A 20,618-nucleotide genomic window follows, 5' to 3' on the forward strand; every position below is an offset into this window, starting at 1 on the left:
ACTTGTTTTATTTGTGACATCTATTATTTTTTGTTTACCTAACCGCTATGGCCGGGGCAAGATAACACCATTGACAAAGAGATGCCTGGTTAATCATACTTGATTTTTGGGCATTTGCCCAACAGCGAAGTGCCTTTATAAAGAAGCATCTGACATGGATCAGTCACATCCATCGCTATGAGGGTGCTCGTGCTTGCCTTGGCTGTGGCCCTCGTGGGTATGTCTTCTTGCTTTTACATTGTTTTACAATTTCTGGTGGATTTTGAATGTAAAATAACTCTTTATTCCTATTTTCACTATTCATTCAGCTGCCGATCAGGTCAAAGTTGGTGAGTAAATTCTTACAAAAAAAAAAGTCAATGTTTTTGATTCATACTCAAATTAACTGTGTCTTGTTGCAGCTCCAGAGTTTGCCGTTGGAAAGACATACAGCTACAAATATGAAGCAATTCTTTTGGGCGGACTTCCCGAGGAGGGTTTGGCTCGTGCAGGATCCAAAATAAGGACCAAAGTTCTTATCAGTGCATTGAGCGCTGACAATTTCATATTGAAGGTAGCGATCATTCTTGTGACAGCAGAAAGACATTTTCAGATGGATGTTCAAATAATGACTACTCGTTCTCTTTCCCTCGTAGCTCCTGGATCCAGAACTGTTTGAGTACAGCGGTATCTGGCCCAAGGATGATTTCATTCCAGCCAACAAGCTCACCTCGGCTCTATCAGCTCAACTCATGACACCGCTCAAATTTGAGTATGCTAATGGCGTCGTAGGAAAAATCTTTGCCCCGGCTGGCGTCTCTGCCTCTGTGCTGAACATTGTGAGGGGAATCCTCAACATGCTCCAAATGAACATCAAGAAGACGACAAACGTCTACGAGCTTCAGGAGGTACGACTAATCTCTTTCATTATAACAATTGCAAATTTAGCTGACATGTATGTTTTGATTGTGGTGGAATAGCCCGGCGTACAAGGCGTGTGCAAGACCCAGTACGTGATCACCGAGGATGCCAAGGCTGAGCGATTCTTTTTGACCAAGACCAAGGACCTGGACCACTGCCAGGAGAGAATTATCAAGGATATCGGCACGGCTTACACTGAGAAATGTCCTGAGTGTAAAACGGTAGGCGCCGATTGTCACTTGTCACCCACATTGTGATGTTTGATAGCATCTTAACATCTTTTTCTTGTTTTTTATGTAGAGAGGCAAAGCCCTGATGGGAACTGCAGCATACGACTATGTCATGAAACCATCAGAAACAGGTGCTCTAATCCTGGAGGTGTCCTCGGTTGAGCTGATTCACTTCTCTCCCATGAACTTCCTGAACGGTGCTGCCCAGATGGAGGCTAAGTATGTGCTCCATTTTTTTTTTTTAAAGGTGTCTCACAAAAAGAGAGGTCATTCAATAAACAGTGTCGGTCCTCAGGCAATGGTTGAAATTCGAGGAGATCCAGAAATCTCCAGTGGAGCCCATCAAAGGCGAATATCTCCAACGTGGTAGCCTGCAGTATGAGTTTGGCAGTGAGCTGCTTCAGACACCCATCCAGCTTCTGAGGATTACCAATGCTGAGGCTCAGGTACTTCAATGATTACTCCAAACCATTTTCATTTTCACCACTTCACCTTTTTTGGTTAACAGATTGTTGAGATTCTGAACCACCTGGTGAGCAACAATGTGGTCAAAGTCCATGAAGATGCACCTTTGAAGTTCATCGAGCTCATCCAGTTGTTGCGTTTGGCCAAGTACGAGAGTATCGAGGCCCTCTGGTCGCAGTTCAAATCGCGTACGGCTCATAGGTAATTGCAAGCTTGATTAAAAAAAAAATAAAAAATCACTCTTGACCCAAATAATAACTTAGATGGTATTCCTCACTTTCAGAGAATGGATCCTGAATACTATCCCTGCCATTGGGACTCATGTTACACTGAGGTTCATCAAGGAAAAATTCATTGCTGGTGAGATTACCTTTGCTGAAGCAACTCGGTCTTTGGTGGCAGCCGTCCACACGGTGACTGCTGACACGGAAGCCCTCAAACTCCTCCAGGCAAGTCAAATTGTCATGGCGACAAAAAAAAGAATCAAAACTTGTGACATATTTCTATGTATTGACTCATTTTAGGAGTTTGCCGAACACCAAAAGGTTATGGAAAGTCCGGTTTTGAGAGAAGTTGCTGATTTGGGCTATGGCAGCCTGGTTTGGAAATACTGCGTGGAGAACCCGAATTGCCCAGTGGATTTGGTCAGGGTATGATGGCTTTGTCCTTTAGCTTTTGTACAACTGAATCTGTTATAGTAGTAACATTATGTTTTTATTTTCCTCCACAGCCTATCCACGACTGGACTACCAAGGCTGTTTCCAAGGGGGATGTTAAAGAAATAATTCTCACTCTCAAAGTTCTGGGCAATGCAGGACATCCTAGCAGCCTCAAGCCAATCTTGAAGGTCTTACCTAACTTTGGGAGCGCTGCTGCTAATCTGCCACTGGAAGTTCAGATCGAAGGTGTTCTGGCCCTGAGGAATATTGCAAAGAGAGAGCCAAAAATGGTGAAAATTGATGCTCTGATTCCAATAACTACAATTCTTGGAAGCCATTTTGTTACATGTTGTGATTTTCTGCTTCAGGTCCAGGATGTTGCCGTTCAGCTGTTTATGGATAGAGCTCTTCACCCAGAGCTCCGTATGGTCGCCGCCATTGTTCTGTTTGAGACCAAACTACCCATGGGTCTGGTGACTACGCTTGCTGACGCACTCTTGAAAGAAGAAAACCTCCAAGTGTCCAGCTTGGTCTACTCTTACATGAAGGCAATGACAAGATCTACCACTCCCGATTTTGTCTCTGTGTAAGTATCTTCGAAGCAGTTACGGTTCATTGATGTCACTGACTTATTGATACATTTTCTTCCATTTGCAGTGCTGCAGCCTGCAATGTTGCTGTGAGAATCCTCAGCCCCAAACTTAACAGATTGAGCTATCGCTATAGCAGAGCTCTCCTTGTTGATGGCTATTACAGTAAGACCTTGACAAAATATCAATATAGACATGAAGAGGTATAAGATTGGTCAGTTGATGGTTCCCACCTTGTTTCTACAGACCCCTGGATGGTTGGTGCTGCTGCCAGTGCCTTCTATGTGAACGATGCTGCAACAGTTTTGCCAAGATCCATCCTGGCCAAAACTCGCTCCTATTTGGCAGGAGCTTATGCTGATGTCATTGAGGTATGAAGACAAATCAAAGCATTTCTCATCAAGAATATTCACCTGTGCAATATTTCAGATTGGAGTGAGAACTGAGGGAATCCAGGAAGCCCTTCTGAAGGTCGGAGATCTTCCTGACGACATGGATAGGATCACCAAGATGAAAAGAGTTCTCAAGGCTGTAAGTTCATATGTGATTTTGTATTTGATATTTCTCTTCTCTATGGCATCCATTTATGTTTATGCATCCCATCCCCAGATTGCTGAATGGAGGGCCCAGCCTTCAAAGAAGCCCCTTGCCTCGGCACATGTGAAGTTTTTCGGACAGGAGATTGCCTTTGCCAACATTGACAAACCATTCATCGATCAGATAACCGCGGTACGTGTCTTCAACTATTGCAAGATGGTTGAAACACAAAGCCTCAAGTCTTGGTCTCATATTTTGTCCACAGCTTGTCACCGGACCTGAAGTTCAGGCTTACGGAAGGAGGGCTTTGGATCAGGTGCTGGCTGGTGTGAAATTTAACTATGCTCAGCCACTGCTGGTTGCTGAGGTTCGTCGCATCCTGCCCACTACCGTCGGTCTGCCAATGGAACTCAGTTTCTATACTTCTTCTGTGATGACTGCCGCCGTTGAACGTAAGCTGGACCTCTGCTTAAATAACATTGATGTGAAAATTAATTGACATCGTTTGACCCTGTCTCTTTTCCACAGTCCAAGCCACTGTGTCACCACCTATAGGTCAGGACTTCCGTCCTTCCCAACTTCTTAAATCTGACATCAGCATGAAGGCTACATTTACTCCGAGGTGAACTGATACTTGAGTTCACCTGTTTATCAATCTACAAAAACCTAAACAACTCCATACCGAATGCCACTAACATAATTTTTTTTTTATATTTCTGTGGTTTGCAGTGTTTCCATGCATACTTATGCAGTCATGGGTGTGAATACGCCCATGGCCCAAGCAGTCGTGGTTTCAAGAAGCAAAATTCACACTATTGTCCCAGCAAAAATGGAAGCAAGACTCGACATGATCAAGGGCAACTTCAAGTTTGACTTCCTTCCTGTTCCAGGAGTCAATAAGATTGCATCTGTACTGTACGTACATTTTTCTGGCATCTTCTCGTGACATTATGTTTGCAATTTTTTCATATTTTCTGCATCCCCACAGTATTGACACTTATGCCGTTGCACGAAATGTGGAAGATCTTGCCGCTGCTAAGATAACGCCAATGATTCCAGCCGACTATTCACCACAGTCCCAAACGAGCTCATCCATGTATCCCAGGATGGCGTCCTCTATGAATGATGACAAGGTGAGTTTGAGTTCCAGTCGACTGTGTTGCCCAACCTTTTTGCAAAGTTATATTGTTCCTTCTGTTATGTTGTTTCAGTCAATGCCATCTGAGCTTGTCATAGACCCATCTGGCAAAACGAACAAACTCTTTAAGATCTTTGAGAAAACGCTGTGTGAAAAAATGGAAACCTTTGGAATCAAGGCATGCGTTGTGATGGAATCTCGCAGCGCGGCTTTCATTCGAGACGTTCCACTGTATCATGTGATTGGGAAACATTCAGCTTTTGTTGAGGTTACACCAGGCAAGTGAGATGGATGAAGTCACTGGAATAAATAATGGTATAAATGGCGGTTATATAAAAAAAATCTGTCTTTGGTTCTAGTTTCTGGACCAGAAATCGAGAAGGTTGAAATTGAGATTCAGGTTGGAGAGAAAGCAGCAGAAAAAATCATCAAAGTCATTGAACTGAGTCAAGATGACGAGACCCCTGAGGACAGGAATGTCCTGTTGAAACTGAAGAAGATCCTTGCTCCTGGTCTGAAGAACCTCACTTCCTCCAGCTCCAGCAGCTCCCGTTCTTCCAGCCGCTCAAGCGATTCTAGCTCCTCCAAGAGCTCTTCAAGTTCCTCTCGAAGAACGAGCCAGGTGGCTGACACTCTTGACCCCAATTCCAAGACATCCAGGTTACAGAAAGCCTCTAGAAAATCCTCCAGCAGCAGCAGATCCAGCAAATCCTCCAACAGCAGATCCAGTAGCAGCGGCAGCAGCAGCAGCAGGAACAGCCGTAGCGACAGCAGCAGCAGCCGTAGCAGCAGCAGCAGCAGCAGCAGCTCTCGGTCCAAGTCTAAGTCAAAGGTGAGCCACAAAATACTAAAGACACCACATCAAGTCTTGAAAAAAAATTAACTTATATTTCACCACTTCAGCACCATCGTTACAACATGAATTTCATCAAGAACCACATCCACAAGGTAATTTCTGTTGCACATAAAAAAAACATATTCCTTGATCTAATTAAATTTCTCCTTTTCTTGTTTGCAGCATGCGCCTTCTTCAACTCGTCAGGATAGCAAGAGCAGTGCCCAGAGTTTTGAGGACATCTACAATAAGGTGAGTCACATTCCAATACTAGTCACATGCATTCATTTGGGAAAAATCATTCTTAAATGTTTTTTTTTTTTTTTTTAGGATATGTACCTCTCTCGTAAAGTCACCCCATCTGTGACCATCCTTATCCGTGCCGTGAGAGCCGACCACAAGGAACAAGGATACCAGATTGCAGCTTACTTCGACAAAGCAACTTCCAGACTGCAGATCATTCTTGTCAACCTGGCTGAGAAGAACAACTGGAGAATCTGTGCTGATGGTGTGAAGCTGAGCAACCACAAGCTGATGGTAACAGTTCAACATTGTTTATAGTATTCATCCATGACTTTGATCTAGTGCTAACTGTGGCTATAACATTTTTAGGCCAAGATTGCCTGGGGTATTGAGTGCAAACAATACAAGACTGAGTTCAAGGCTGAGGCCGGCATTGTTGACAAACAGCCAGCATTCCGTATGAAGCTGACTTGGGAGAAACTTCCAAGCAACATGAAGTACTATGCAAAGCAGTAAGAGTCACTGCCTGCTTACATATTTCAAATATATTTGTTTATGGTGGAATCACATGATCGTGTTTTGTTGCTGTTTTTAAGGATCATGTACAGGGTGTCTGAGTACATTTCAAGATACGCTCTTCTGACTGGAATTGAACAGATGAGGGACAGGAATCCTTCAAATGAGCTTAAACTGACAGTGGCGGTTGTTTCAGAGCAAAGCCTGAACATTGTCTTCAAAACACCATCGGTAAAAAAAAAAAAAAAAAATCATGCTTTATCCTTCTCACTTAGATTGCATATCACAATATTTCTTATATTTACAGAGGACTATCTACAAAGAAGACATGCGTCTCCCCATTTCTCTGCCCATTGGAAAAACTGCATCAGAGCTGCAGCTGTACCAGGACAGCTGGGTTGACAGTATTGCCTACATGGTCGGCAAGGCCAATGCAGGTAAAAACATTCTCTTTCTAATTGAAAACAAAATTGAACTGGATGTTACTGATTAATATCAACCAATCTGCAAAGAAATGAAAAAAAAAAAAGAAAAAAAAATCTTAAACATAAAATTCAGCCAAAACTGTTTTTTTAACATTATTTATATATTTTTATATTATATATTATATTATATATATTTATATTTATTTATATATTTTTTATTTTATTCTGTCCAGCTGAGTGCAAAGTCATCAAGGACACAGTGGTCACGTTCAACAACAGGAAGTTCAAGGCAGAGTTGCCTCACTCCTGCTCTCTGGTTTTGGCTCAGGATAGCACCAACGAGGCTAAATTCATTGTTCTGCTGAAGAGAGACCAAGAACACGATCAGAACATGCTCATTGTGAAGATCGCAGATATGTAAGGGAGTATTCATGTCACCAAAAAGTGACACAGAAAGCCAAAGAGTCTCATTTGTTTTTCAACAGTGATGTGGAGCTGTATCAAAAGGACCGTGTTCCCATGGTGAGGGTTAACAAAGAAGAAATCCCTGTCAATAGACTGCCATACCATCATCCTACAGGTTTGCTTTCTTTTTCTTCCTCTTGATACCATCCTTCAAACATTGCAAGTGAACGCTTAACGAACAATCGGTTTATTTCAGCTGACATTCAGATCAGAAAGAGCGATGAGGGCATCTCTCTCACCGCCCAAAGTCAAGGTCTTCAGGAAGTGTATTTTGACGTCAACGTCCAGAAGGTAATTGGTTCAAAGTCAAGTGTAGCGACAAAGAAGCTAACGCTGCTGTTCATTTGTCTAGGTTAGAGTTGTGGACTGGATGAGAGGACAGATGGCTGGAATCTGCGGAAAGGCCGATGGGGAGATCAGACAGGAGTTCCGCACACCTAATACTCGCCTGGCCAAGAACGCAGTCAGCTATGCTCATTCCTGGGTTCTGCCTGCTGAGAGCTGCCGGGACAACTCAGGTAAAGCCATTACGTCTGACTTGTCCACTAACCAACTACTAACAATTGCGTGCCAACCTCTTCCAGAGTGTTACATGAAGCTTGAGTCAGTGAAGCTGGAGAAGCAGATGGTCGTCCACGGCCAAGAGTCGAAGTGCTACTCTGTAGAGCCTGTGCTGCGTTGCTTGGCTGGTTGCGTGCCGCTGAGAACCACTACCGTCTCCATTGGCTTCCACTGCCTGCCTGCTGGTGAGTCTACAAAATGCGCACAAGATGGTGCGCTAAAATTCCGAATCGACTGCTGACAACCTTTATTCTGTTGCAGATACCCGTCTGAACCGTGCTGATAGCATTTTCTCCAAGAGCGTGGATCTGAGAGAAACAACCGAAGCCCACATAGCCTGCCGTTGCACCCCTCAGTGCGCTTAATCAGTCTAATGTTTATTTCCATCAACACCATTACTTCCAATCACAATAAAGTGTAAACTTTTAAACACGCAGACCTGTGTGATGTGTGGAATTCATGTCATGTGCTGTTTTTGAACAATACAAACGTTATTCATTACAGTGCTACACGTGGCCCATTTGACAGAGGACAGATTACATACTAATTAATAAGATGTATCCTCTATATCACGTGTCACACATAAGGCCCGGGGGCCAGATACGACCCAGCACATCATTTTATGTGGCCCGCCAAGACTAATTGTGCATCAAATTTGTGTCATTACTAGAATTCCAAATTGTCTTCACTTTTAATAATACCTTTTTTTTTTTTTAATTATTATTATTTTTTTATATTTGACCAGTTTTTACTCATCTGATTTGAATACGAGTTATTTGTCAGTTTTACATCAGGGGTGTCAAGCTGATCTACAAGGTTAACACTTAAGCACTCCAGTCTTCGGGGGCCGCATTCCAACATGTTTTCCAAGTTACCCTCGTTAAGCGCACCTGCGTGAAAAGTTTTAGCCACTTTCACGTTCCGCAGGAGCTAAAACTTTTCACGCAGGTGCGCTTAACGAGGGAATCACACGGACACTCCATTAGGTACACCGCCATTTTCAAGTGTACCTAATAACAGGCCACTTTATTAGGGAACTATCATGGTCAAAGGTCACAAGTGTCAAGCTCTAGTCCTCGGGGCCGCGTTCCAATATGTTTTCCAAATTACCCTCGTTAAACACACCTGCGCGAAAAGTTTTTGGTCATTTTCACGTTCTGAAGGAGCTAAAACTTTTCACGCAGGTGGACTTAACGAGGGAATCACACGGACACTCCATTAGGTACACTGCCATTTTCAAGTGATCCTAGTAACAGGCCACTTTATTAGGGAACTATCATGGTCAAAGGTCACAGGTGTCAAGCTCTAGTCCTTTGGGCCGCATTCCAACATGTTTTCCAAGATTCCCTCGTTAAGTGCACCTGCGTGAAAAGTTTTAGCTTCTGTGGAACGTGAAAGTGGCTAAAACTTTTCACGCAGGTGCGCTTAACGAGGGTAACTTGGAAAACATATTGGAACGCGGCCCCTCGAGGACTGGAGGTCGACACCCCTGGTTTAAGTGAAAAGTGCCACACCCGCCCTCACCCCCACTTTCTGATTGGCTGGTTGATCTGTGACATCACTCGGACACTCCATTAGGTACACCGCCATTTTTAGGTGTTCCTAATAACAGGCCAATTCATTAGGGAAAAATCATGGGTGAAAACAATGAGAAAAGACCAACATGCATTTAACAGCTTGCAGCAATCTTTTTATTTTTTGGAGGCAGAAAAAAAACTTTTCATTTTTGGAACAATGAAATTAGTTAATAAAATTCCATTTATGAACTATGAAATGAAAAAGTTCATTTTTAAAGTTGTGAACTGAACTTTGAAGAAGTTAGTGTAGAAAATAAATTTTCCCAACACTGTTTTGAAACACGCCCAAGGATTTATTCTTTCTGGAGTGATATCCTTAACATTATGTCCAAGCTCATGGTGACTGTGTTCAAGTCCGAACCTCAAATTATTATTCTTGAGGTATCTGAAGTCTTCAAGACATTGAGCAAAACATATTTTATCTCATACAAGAGCATAAATAGTATAAACAAACCACCACTACCAACAAGCAAACAGATTCTTTACATTATGTAGTAAGTGCCATTAATGTGGTTTCATGGTACAAATAACACACTTTATTTTAAGCGATTAATATATTGAAGTTTGAATCAAACATTATGTAAGTTGATTTGTTGGTTATTATCACTGTCAATGTTATCATTGTAAGCACTCTTGTTAACGTACATGTGAATGTACAGTCTGTATTAAATGTATGTAGAGTCCGTCCATCCATCCATCCATCCTGTCCTGACGGGGGTCACGGGGGTGCTGGAGCCACCCAGCCATCATCGGACAGTAGGCAGGGGACAGCTTGAACAAATTCCACACATGGAGGGCCGGAGGTGGAATCGAATCCACCACCTGAGCACTCGAAGGTGGACGTGTTAACCAGTGGAGCACTGTGCCACCTTTGAACAGTACACAAGAAAAAGACATGCAGAAAAATCACCATTGTATACTGACATTATGTAGTAAGTGCCATTAATGTGGTTTTATGGTACAAATAACACACTTTATTTTAAGCGATTAATATATTGAAGTTTGAATCAAACATTATGTAAGTTGGTTTGTTGGTTATTATCACTCTTGTTAACGTGATTCAGTAATCACAGACTGCAAATTTAATAAATCTCAAGGCAAAAAACTAAATAAAAATCACACAGTGAAGGACAGACATATCTTGCACCAAAAACTGAAAATAGGATCTGAATTATTTGATTTATATTTTGCTTGTTTGCATTTATTGAAACTATTTTTAAATCTCAAGGTGAACATCTGTGTGATATTACATGCTGTTAAACATTTGTATAATTCTCATTAAAATTTTAATTTTATACTATGTCTGTCTACAAAGCCACATATGAAAGGTTTACAAACTAATGTATTGTATAGCAAAGCACAATAACAACTCTAACGTGTTGGCTTACTATTTTTACTAATGCATTTGTGTTGCAATTGATATTGTGTATGATTTCTTTAGTGAGTTAAGCAAAGGTTGAATCAAGACAATCCGACTCCCCTTGTTGAGTTACTTTGACACAACCTTTACAGATTATCATGACCTGGATGACTGAGAATGTGCATAGACGTATTGCTTTATTTGCTTATTTGTCTAAATTTCTATTCCTGCTTAATCTCCCGAACCTTTTTGCATGTGTACTTCCCCAAGTTTTAAAGTAAATTTGACTACAAATGAATCAACTGCTGCCTCGCAACAAGTGGTAAATTAAACTTTATAAGGAAAAATAATATGAGAGATTCTCCTGGTCAAAGTTTGTCTTTTTTTAAATACTGTATCTTGTGCACTACTTTGACAATTGTTGAAATGTCATGTCACCCACGGTCACACTGACCACAATCAAATAAAGCGAGCAAACAACCATAGTCATTGTGCCCTGTTGGTGTGAACTTTGAAACCAAATTTTAACTATGTGACACAGACATGATAGACACATTTTAATTTGTTAAGACTACTACTACAAATTCATTAATAAAACCTCAGTGTGAAGACAATATTTTTAGTTAAATCAAATAAAGAGTGGTGCTTAATTCCATTTGGTTCATCAAACTCATGTTATCATCCAATGAATGCAAAGGTTACAATATGTTCTTACGCCTCTGTCATAAATTATCCCTGTTTAGGGAGCTGTTGGATTTTTTATTTTTTTTTACATTGCTTTAAATAATAGACAAAAAATCTTTTGAGTTTGTGTATTTGTGTGTAAAGCAAAAATTATATTAATAATCAAATTAAAACTGACACAATTCGTCTATTCATACGCTATTAAAAAATAAACAAATTGAGAGAATTATTTAGCAAAACAAAATACAATAAAAACAATTAAAAAAGTATAATGTATAATTAGATTGAATTATACGTTATACATCTAATCTGTGAAGACGATAATTGATGTCTAATAAATAAGATTGAGCTTTAATCAAAATTCAGCTTGGGCATGAATAAATGTAACTATAATTATTATTTGTGCCCCGCGACACTCGTGAGGATAAGCGGTTCAGATAACAGATGGAAGGATGAATGCGGCATTTTCTTCTGATGGCACATTATCAAGAAGACAGCAAATATTTACAAATGATGCTTGACTTTGACCAAGTAAATAGCTGACCAGCACAATTTTTTGCTATAAAAGGCTACTTGTGAGTGCAGATCAGTACGACCCATCAGCCATGAGAGTGGTTGTGCTTGCCCTGACTCTGGCCCTTGCGGGTAAGTCTGATTCCTATTCTCCATTCTCTTTTAAGAATGCTGTTATTTCTTTTTTATATTTTATCATTGTATCAGGGGATGTTCTAACTCAGAGTTTCTTAGTATATTTAATTTCTATTTTGTTTCCAAATTTAATATTAACACTTTTTTTTTGTTGCATTTCTAGACCAATAGTAAATTTTGATTAACTATATAATTAATTGTGCATTTGTGTTCTATTCCTTTTAGCCTGTCAGCATAACTTCGGTAAGTTTGACAATTTTCACAAACAATAGGTCATGCCTGTCATCTCCAAAACATTTATTGCATGCATTGATGTTGACTTTTTTTAGCCCCTGACTTTGCTGCCGGTAAGACCTATGTGTACAAATATGAGACAATGCTCCTTGGCGGTCTACCGGAGGAAGGATTGGCGAGAGCTGGACTTAAAGTGAGCAGCAAAGTCTTGATCAGCGCCACTGACCAGAACATGTTCATGCTGAAGGTGAAGTACAATCGAGCAGTGTGATAGTCAAGCAATACCTTCGAGAGAAAAGCAGAACGGTTTACCCCTGTGTCTGAAACTGCAGCTTGCTGAACCCGAGTTCTTCGAGTACAGCGGTGTTTGGCCCAAGGATGCTTTCACGCCGGCCGCCAAGCTGACTTCAGTCCTGGCGCCTCAGCTTATGATCCCCATCAAGTTTGAGTACTCCAACGGTGTTGTCGGCAAGATGTTTGCACCCGAAGGAGTCCCAGTTATGGTGCTGAACATCTACAGAGGTATCCTGAACGTCCTGCAACTCAACGTGAAAAAGACAACAAATGTCTACGAGATGCAGGAGGTAAACATACTTACGTTGCTTATGTCTCATATCACAGCAGATTATAAAATGCCTTTTTTTGTTCCAAGGCCGGAGCTCAGGGTGTGTGCAAGACTTTCTATGCCATCAATGAAGATGAAAAGGCTGAACGCATCCTCCTGACAAAGACCAGGGATCTGAGTCAATGTCAGGAAAGGATCCAGCGAGACATCGGGTTGGCCTACACTGAGACGTGTGACAAGTGTCAGCGGGTAACTATAATCAATCTTTATAATAACTATAGGTAGAGAAATACGGTGATGTGCTAAGGAACTATTTGTCCTCCAGGATTCCAAGAACTTCAAAGGAGGAGCTGCATACAACTATGTTCTGAAGTCCGTTCCCAATGGTGTCATGATCATGGAAGCATCTGTCAATGAGCTGATTGAGTTCACGCCTTTCAAAGAGATGAATGGAGCTGCTCAGATGGAGACCAAGTATGAAAAAAAAAGATCTTTATCAAAAAAATAGAAAACTACCAAGCAGTGAATAATTTTTTTTTTTTAATCTCACTCTTCCCAAGGCAACGTTTGGTTTTCGTCGAGGTCCAGAATAGTCCCATCGTGCCCGTGAAAACCGAGTATCGTCAACGTGGATCCCTCCAGTACGAGTTCTCCAGAGAGATGCTGCAAACACCCCTTCAGCTTGTGAAAATCACCAACCTTCAAGCTCAGGTACGTCATTAAACATTTGGGGGAGATCAACAAAGTCTACAAGGAGAAATTGGATTCCTAGCATGTGCATTCATTTCTTTATAGATCGCCGAGGTTCTGAACCATCTCGTCACTAACAATGTCGAGAGGGTCCATGACGATGCCCCTCTCAAATTTTTGGAGCTCATTCAACTCCTTCGTATGGCCAAACTTGAAGATATCCAAATGCTCTGGAGCCAGCACAAGACAAAACCTGAATACAGGTACATTTGAATAAATAATAAAAATAAAAAAGGCAAACGGGAATTGACCTATGATTATCTTCCAGGCAGTGGATCTTGGACGCGCTTCCTTCCGTTGGAACTCCTGTTGCTCTGAGATTCATCATTCAGAAATTTGAGTCTGATGAACTCAGACTTTATGAGGTTGCTCAAGCTTTGATTGCCTCTGTTCATATGGTGACCGCCAGCGATGAAGTCATTGAGATGTACCAGGTGAGTAAAACCGCCCCCCACACTCGTAATGTTGTGTTTTGATTGAATAAGAAACATTCCAAGATCTGCTTTCTTCCAGAGCTTGAGAGACAACATCAAAATCAGGAAGAACCCAGCTCTGACTGAGATTGTATGGCTCGGCTATGGTACCATGATTTCAAAATATTGTTCCAACAGAACTGTCTGCCCTGTTGAGCTGGTCAAGGTGAAATGACCTAGCATTTTTTTTTTGGTCTGGTTAATTCTATTTCCAAATGAGGGATAAATCAATCCTGTCCTTTTCTCAAACAGCCCATCCACGACCGTCTTACGGAGGCTATCTCCAAGAGCGACAAATGGCAAATCATTTCCATTTTGAAGGTGTTGAGTAACGCTGGGCATCCAATGAGCCTGAAGCCAATCACCAAGGTCCTTCCCATTCATGGCACGCCAGCTAAAAGCCTACCCACCAGAGTTCACGCTGAAGCAATCATGGCATTGAGGAACATCGCCAAGAAGGAACCACGCATGGTATATCTGCAACGCTTCAAACACATACATTCCTGCGCTGAGGTCATCTCTGGAGGTTTTGTCATTATCCAAACTAACCACTTAAACCTCCCGACCCTAAATTAGGTCCAGGAACTGGCTCTTCAGCTCTACATGGACAAGTCTCTTCACCCTGAGCTCCGCATGCTTTCGTGCATCGTTATCTTCGAGACCCGACCTCCGGTGGGCTTGGTGACAAGTCTCGCTAACCTTGTGAAGATGGAGGAAAACTTGCAAGTGGCCAGCTTCACCTACTCTCACATGAAGTCCCTGACCAGAAGCACCGCCCCCAACCACGCTGCCATGTAAAAGCCGTCTCGAGACACACATGATGTGATTTGTCTTGCACAAACTAATGTTAGCAATTCTATTACAGCGCCTCTGCTTGCAACGTCGGAGTCAAAATTTTGGGCAGGAAACTGGACAGACTGAGCTTCCGCTTCAGCAGGGCCATTCAGATGGGATTTTACAGCAGTAAGCGCCATACAGTATTTTATGTGCCAACAATTTGCTTATTGCTGCTAACTAAACGCATTTACCCAGACCCCTGGATGCTTGGAGCTGTTGCCAGTACTTTCTACATCAATGATGCTGCCACCGTTTTGCCGAGAACCATTGTGGCTAAGACCAGTGCCTACATTGCTGGAGCTGCTGCTGATGTTCTTGAAGTAATATTCTAAAATGTGAATGACTAGAATAAAAATTCAGATTGACAGTATTGACAATTTGCTAGGTTGGAGTAAGAACTGAGGGACTCCAGGAGGCTCTTCTGAAAAACCATGCCTTGGCTGATGATGTGAACAGAATCACTAAAATGAAGCGTGTCATCAAAGCTGTAAGCCGTCAATATCGTTCAGATAGTATAGATACCATACAATGAAGATCTGTCCTAAGTTGGGTTTTATTTTGGCTGCAACAGCTGGTTGACTGGAGGGCCATGCCCAACAGCAAGCCACTGGCCTCCGTCTATGTCAGGTTCTTCGGACAAGAAATTGCTTTTGCCGACATCAACCAGGAATTGGTTAAACAGGCTACCGCGGTAAGTAGTGAACCGAGTCTCAAATGACTTACAATGAATGACTTTGCATTGAGATGCATTCTTTCTGCCCAGCTGGCCAATGGACCGTATGTTCAGGAGCTTGGTCGGGATGCTATCAAATCTCTGCTGTCAGGTGTTTCTTTCCGCGCGGCTAAGCCCGTGCTGGCAACCGAAGTGAGGCGCATCATGCCAACAACTGCTGGATTCCCAATGGAGCTCAGCCTGTACACTGCTGCTGTGGCTGCTGCCTCTTTCAAACGTATGTACTACCTTTCAAACTCGACTTCTGTTGATGTCGATGATGAAGTTACAACCCAAGAGAAAAAAACAAAATGACTTTTTTGCAGTGAGGGCAACCGTAACTCCAGCTCTGCCGGAGCCCATCCAGTTCCGCCAGCTCCTGAAGACCAAGATTGAGTTGATGGCTGAAATCAAACCAAGGTTCATACCAATCTGACAATGAAGTCAAACGTCAGTCATCCTTTGGATCAATCATCACATTTGAATTGCGTCTTCTCCTTCTAGCGTTGTTGCAAACGTGTTTGCCGTGATCGGAGTGAACACCGAAATTCTCCAGGCTACTGTCTACTCAAGAGCCAAGATCGACGCCATTGTACCAGCCTCCATTTCAACCAGACTCGACATCAACGAGGGTCAATTTAAATTTGCGGCTCTCCCTGTTCCTGCACCTGAAGAGATTGTGGCTGTCGAGTAAGAATTGACTTTCATTTTAAACACAGTCCAGTCTTCAATTTGACAGAACCAAGATTGTGATCCTTTGACAGGGTTGAGAGCATTGCTGTGGTGAGAAACGTTGAAGATATTCCTAATGCCAGAAGGACTCCGCTTATTCCTACCGACTACGTGAGACCAGACTCAAGGGAGATCCTCACCTCAAACACATCCCCTTGGTCTGATAACGTGGTAAGCTTTCAAATACCAGACAGGAACACGCATCTACTGAAACAGACTACCATTTACCTGTCTGTCTTCCTTTCAATAGCGTGCATCTTCAGAGGTCCTTCCAGATGACATGGAAGATTTCAGACCCTTCAGAAGCCGTGCATTTTCGAAAAAGTACTGCTTCCAAGCTTACGGAACTGGACTGAAGGGCTGTGTCAAGGTTGCCACGGCCAATGCTGGGTTTATCAGGGACATTATGTTGTACAGATTGGCTGGAAAACATTCTGCCTCACTGTCAGTCAAGCGCAGTAAGTGAAAGAATTCTCAAAAAGAATGGATTTGGAAAAAATGAACTCATTTCATGTTCATCTCAGATGAAGAGGAATCCATTGAAAGACTGGAGATGCTGGTTCAAGTTGGACCAAAGGCCGCAGAGAAGATCATCAAGAAGATCAGTCTGATTGAAGATGACGACACCGATGCTGGAAAACCAGTCTTGATGAGGCTCCAAAAAATTCTGAATGGCACGTCTTCCTCCTCTTCTTCAAGCAAGTCCTCCTCATCTTCAAAGAGCAGCAGCAGCAACAGCAGATCCGATAGCAGATCCAGTAGCAGCAGCAGCAGCAGAAACAGTCGCAGCAGCGGCAGCAGCGGCAGCAGCAGCCGCAGCGACGACAGCAGCCGCAGCGACGACAGCAGCAGCAGCGGCAGAAGCCGCCGCCACGGCAGGAAACACAACGTCCACAGCACCAGCAGAAGGAACAGCAGACACAGCGGGTTTACTCGAAGCAGCTCTGCGTCTAGTCTGGAATCCCTCTTCAGCGCAAGCTCTAGTTCCTCCCGTTCCAGTCGTCACGTCTCGGCAGTAAGTATCCCAAAACAGACTTTTTGGTTTGGGCGGACAACTACAGAGTCTCTGAATTATCTTCTTTGCAGCGAGTTAACCTCAAGCGCACCTTCGAGAGGAACCACAAGAAGGTATGTTCGCATGGTGCTTGGTCACGTTGATGAAGGTGCAGAATTCATTTTTACATTCTCATGTTGTTGCAGTCCCAAGATAATGGATTTTCTCAGAAGAGCAGAAGCAGCGCCTCCAGCTTTGAGGCCGTCTACAACACGGTTGCAACTAGATCTTTTCGACCGTAACGATCGATCATACTTCATTCAAATCTTTTGGCTAATCTTTTGTTTTTCTTCTTCTAGAACAAATTCCTCGGCAGTGACACCGCTCCTGCCTTTGTTGTCATCCTGCAAGCTGTGAGGACCGACGGCAAGCTCCAGGGATACCAAATCACTGGCTACGCAGACAAGGCTAATGCTCGACTTCAGATTATCCTGGCTACCCTGGCTGCTGAGAACAACTGGAGGTTCTGCGCTGATGGTGTTGTGCTCAGCAAGCACAAAGTCACAGTGAGAGACAATTTACCTAGCATTCCCACCTTTCCAATTCAAAAATCTTCATCAACTGCTACATGATATCTATCTATGTGTCTCAAAAGGCCAAACTGTCTTGGGGTGAGGCATGCAAAGAGTATGACATGACAGTCACCGCTGAAACCGGTCTTCTTGGTCCAAGCCCAGCAGCTCGCCTCAGAATGACATGGAATGAACTACCATCTAAATTCCAACGCTATGCCAAGAGGTACGCAAGCTCAATTGCAACACAACAGCTGAATGTTGTGTTAACGGTACTCAAATCTTCCAACACAGAGCATATGAATACATTCCTGATTACGTAATGGACAGCTTCATTCGAGAAAAGGACGAGAACAGCGTCAAGCAGTTGTCATTCACAGTGGCTGCCACATCTGAAAGAACCTTGGATCTGATCTTCAAGACACCAAGAGTATGAACAATACAGTTCTGGACTTGTTTCAAAAGACCATTCCTAACCATTTGACGATTCTGCTTACAGCGCAGCATCTATAAACTGGCTTGGCGTCTCCCCCTTGCTCTGCCGCTGGAGGAGATAACGGGACTCACACCTTTTGATGACCTGGCTGATAAAGTCCGTTATTTGGTCTCCAAGGCTGGCGCAGGTAGTAGACAGCAACTAAAACACTTGAGCCGCAATTAATTCATTATGCACTCAACTGTTTTCTTCTTCTGTTCCAGCTGAATGTAGCTTGAGCGGAGACACGGTGACCACCTTCAACGACAGGACGTTCAAGATTGAGATGCCTCAGTATTGCTACCAAGTTCTGGCTCAGGACTGCAGTGAGGAGATGAAGTTCATGGTCTTGCTGAGGAAAGATGACAATGTGCGCAACCACATTAACGTTAAAATCGCTGACATGTAAGTTGAAACAAGAAGACGTCGAACTTCGATCATAATGCAAAAAATAAAAAAAAACATGACTCTACCTTTTCAGTGATATCGACCTGTACCTGAAGGACAGCGAAGTGGTCGTGAAGGTTAACGGAAGAGAGGTGCCCACCAGCAATCTGCCGTATCAGCACCCAACAGGTTACTCACCATCATTACCCTTAAATGTGTCATGTCACACTGCTGTAAAAGTCCTTTCAACACAAAGACATTTTTTTTTTTTTTCAGCCAAGATTGTGATCAGACCGAATGAAGATGGCATCTCTGTCTACGCCCCAGGCATGGGACTGCAGGAAGTATTCTATAACAAGGATTCTTGGAAGGTAAAACTCTTAAAAGGTTCACCTTTAATTGATGATCACCAGATTTGTTTTCCAGGTGATTGAATGCTTCATTCCATGTTTCCATGCAGATTAAAGTTGTGGACTGGATTAAGGGACAGACTTGTGGACTTTGTGGAAAGGCTGATGGGGAGCGAAGACAGGAATACCGCAATTCCAACGGACGTGTGACAAAGAACCCCACCAGCTTTGCTCATTCCTGGGTTCTGCCAGCCGAAAGCTGCCAGGACACCACACGTAAGATACAATACATAAAACATTCCATTGGAAAGAAAGGAATTTGCCTTACTTTGGAACTTTCACTTCTTTCCAGAGTGTCGCATGAAGCTTAAGTCTGTGCAGCTGGACAAGCTTATAAATGTCCAGGGTCAGGAGAGCAGATGTTTCTCTGTTGAGCCTGTACTGCGTTGTCTGGATGGCTGCTCCCCGGTCAAGACCACAACCGTCACCGTTGGATTCCACTGTCAGCCATCTGGTGAGTACTTAACAAATGATGAAGCCGCAGAAGAATAAAGCATTTTCTCATAATGTTCTCATCTTGTGTACACAGACCGCAGCAGGATCCCCCAGGACTTCTACAACTACAGCGTGGATAGGAGGGAGACAACCCAAGCCCACCTTGCTTGCAGCTGCACTCAGTGCGCATAAAAATCTTTAGTCTCTCACTTCGTCTCGAAGTTTTAAATGTAATATTAAATAAACTGCATCTCAAAACGATCTTGCTGCTGTGGAGTTATTCAATTGCAAACATGGTTTCATAAATGCAATATCTAACTCTTTCAACAATGAGCTGAATTAATACCAAACAAGACATGTAATACAAAACAAGGTATGAAGATAGTCTGAAGAAAACACTGCACACATTTTACAAAAAGGAAATCACACTACAAGGGGTATCATATCCTGCCTGGTATTATGTAGCATCTAAATTCACAAGTACTTATTTCATTGTTATTTAATGACGACCATTTGTATTTCAAAACTGGAAGGTTGTGGGTTCAAACCCCGGCCGGGTCATACCAAAGACTATAAAAATGGGACCCATTGCCTCCCTGCTTGGCACTCAGCATTAAGGGTTGGAATTGGGGGGTTAGATCACCAAATGATTCCCGAGCGCGGCACCGCTGCTGCTCACTGCTCCCCTCTCCCCCAGGGGATGGATTAAAATCAAATGGGGATGGGTTAAATGCAGAGGACAAATTTCACCACACCCAGATGTGTGTGTGACGATGATCATTGGGACTTTGACTTTGACTTAACTAGGCTCAGGGTTAGAAGTTAATTCAAAAAAACAATATAAATGATATAACTATATAAACTAATAAATACCTCATTCATGTATACCAATTAGTGCCAATCACTGGATGCAAAAGGAAAAGTCAACCATAAGACTGCAGCAGGTTGTTTCACCCAAAATGAAAAAAATAAAATGCTGCAGTCTTATGGTTGACTTTTCCTTTTGCATCCATTTTGGGTGAAACAACCTGATCACGTGTTCTCAAAGCATATCTTATTTTTTCCTAATTTAGTTTCCGATGTACTCTTATGATATCTATATCTTAGCCATAGACATTTTGTTAGCCATTGCTTTGAAACTTGCATAGCTTTTTAACCCCACATATTTTTAGTCAAATATCTGATGATGAAAAATAGTGTTAAAAAAAA

General features: G+C 42.6%; 2 protein-coding genes and 1 long non-coding RNA gene across 5 annotated transcripts; 2 read left to right on the forward strand and 1 right to left on the reverse strand.

The window, feature by feature from the left end:
* The first annotated feature begins 79 nt into the window (after nucleotides 1-79).
* On the forward strand, nucleotides 80-8,000 carry vtg2 (vitellogenin 2). 2 transcript variants are annotated; one of them, XM_049721356.1, is made up of 34 exons: nucleotides 80-217; nucleotides 309-329; nucleotides 402-553; nucleotides 636-887; nucleotides 960-1,121; nucleotides 1,201-1,349; nucleotides 1,426-1,576; nucleotides 1,639-1,796; nucleotides 1,879-2,044; nucleotides 2,120-2,245; nucleotides 2,326-2,544; nucleotides 2,623-2,840; nucleotides 2,912-3,009; nucleotides 3,091-3,215; nucleotides 3,274-3,375; nucleotides 3,454-3,573; nucleotides 3,647-3,833; nucleotides 3,910-4,003; nucleotides 4,111-4,296; nucleotides 4,370-4,514; nucleotides 4,593-4,797; nucleotides 4,879-5,351; nucleotides 5,423-5,467; nucleotides 5,538-5,606; nucleotides 5,685-5,891; nucleotides 5,967-6,109; nucleotides 6,194-6,344; nucleotides 6,421-6,550; nucleotides 6,772-6,955; nucleotides 7,024-7,118; nucleotides 7,200-7,294; nucleotides 7,356-7,521; nucleotides 7,588-7,749; nucleotides 7,826-8,000. In XM_049721356.1, exons 1-34 carry the CDS (start codon nucleotides 178-180, stop codon nucleotides 7,927-7,929), a joined length of 5,100 nt encoding a protein of 1,699 aa, XP_049577313.1. In that variant the 5' UTR covers nucleotides 80-177; the 3' UTR covers nucleotides 7,930-8,000. The 2 variants fall into 2 exon arrangements, with proteins under 2 accessions (XP_049577313.1, XP_049577303.1); XM_049721346.1 differs by having other exon boundaries at nucleotides 4,370-4,797.
* A 1,228-nt stretch (nucleotides 8,001-9,228) lies between these two features.
* On the reverse strand, nucleotides 9,229-19,106 carry LOC125969936 (uncharacterized). Its single transcript, XR_007481845.1, has 3 exons — nucleotides 18,958-19,106; nucleotides 12,380-18,806; nucleotides 9,229-10,010 (listed from the first exon to the last, which is right to left on the reverse strand). It is a non-coding gene; the product is annotated as an uncharacterized lncRNA (long non-coding RNA).
* On the forward strand, nucleotides 11,774-19,670 carry LOC137840687 (vitellogenin-1-like). 2 transcript variants are annotated; one of them, XM_068652180.1, is made up of 34 exons: nucleotides 11,774-11,830; nucleotides 12,059-12,076; nucleotides 12,163-12,314; nucleotides 12,400-12,651; nucleotides 12,720-12,881; nucleotides 12,958-13,106; nucleotides 13,193-13,343; nucleotides 13,428-13,585; nucleotides 13,651-13,816; nucleotides 13,896-14,021; nucleotides 14,108-14,326; nucleotides 14,432-14,649; nucleotides 14,721-14,818; nucleotides 14,888-15,012; nucleotides 15,078-15,179; nucleotides 15,264-15,383; nucleotides 15,456-15,642; nucleotides 15,731-15,824; nucleotides 15,909-16,094; nucleotides 16,169-16,307; nucleotides 16,387-16,594; nucleotides 16,661-17,151; nucleotides 17,223-17,264; nucleotides 17,337-17,405; nucleotides 17,490-17,696; nucleotides 17,786-17,928; nucleotides 17,997-18,132; nucleotides 18,202-18,325; nucleotides 18,402-18,582; nucleotides 18,659-18,753; nucleotides 18,841-18,935; nucleotides 19,025-19,190; nucleotides 19,267-19,428; nucleotides 19,504-19,670. In XM_068652180.1, the coding sequence occupies exons 1-34, from the start codon at nucleotides 11,791-11,793 to the stop codon at nucleotides 19,599-19,601; spliced, it is 5,079 nt and encodes a 1,692-aa protein (XP_068508281.1). In that variant the 5' UTR covers nucleotides 11,774-11,790; the 3' UTR covers nucleotides 19,602-19,670. The 2 variants fall into 2 exon arrangements, with proteins under 2 accessions (XP_068508281.1, XP_068508280.1); XM_068652179.1 differs by having other exon boundaries at nucleotides 14,721-15,012.
* Nucleotides 19,671-20,618: the final 948 nt, after the last annotated feature.

The sequence above is a fragment of the Syngnathus scovelli genome, chromosome 10 (genome assembly GCF_024217435.2).
Source record: "Syngnathus scovelli strain Florida chromosome 10, RoL_Ssco_1.2, whole genome shotgun sequence".
Taxonomy (NCBI): Eukaryota; Metazoa; Chordata; class Actinopteri; order Syngnathiformes; family Syngnathidae; genus Syngnathus; species Syngnathus scovelli.

What these genes read in the sequence shown, in the direction of transcription:
- vtg2 (XM_049721346.1), top strand. Translation starts at nt 178, where the DNA reads ATGAGGGTGCTCGTGCTTGCCTTGGCTGTGGCCCTCGTGG. An exon ending in CCTTGTTGATGGCTATTACA is followed by an intron (nt 3,010 to 3,090) that starts GTAAGACCTTGA and finishes TTGTTTCTACAG; the next exon opens with ACCCCTGGATGGTTGGTGCT. An exon ending in ATTGTGAAGATCGCAGATAT is followed by an intron (nt 6,956 to 7,023) that starts GTAAGGGAGTAT and finishes GTTTTTCAACAG; the next exon opens with TGATGTGGAGCTGTATCAAA.
- LOC137840687 (XM_068652179.1), top strand. Translation starts at nt 11,791, where the DNA reads ATGAGAGTGGTTGTGCTTGCCCTGACTCTGGCCCTTGCGG. An exon ending in TCACCAACCTTCAAGCTCAG is followed by an intron (nt 13,344 to 13,427) that starts GTACGTCATTAA and finishes ATTTCTTTATAG; the next exon opens with ATCGCCGAGGTTCTGAACCA. An exon ending in GCCCCCAACCACGCTGCCAT is followed by an intron (nt 14,650 to 14,720) that starts GTAAAAGCCGTC and finishes ATTCTATTACAG; the next exon opens with CGCCTCTGCTTGCAACGTCG.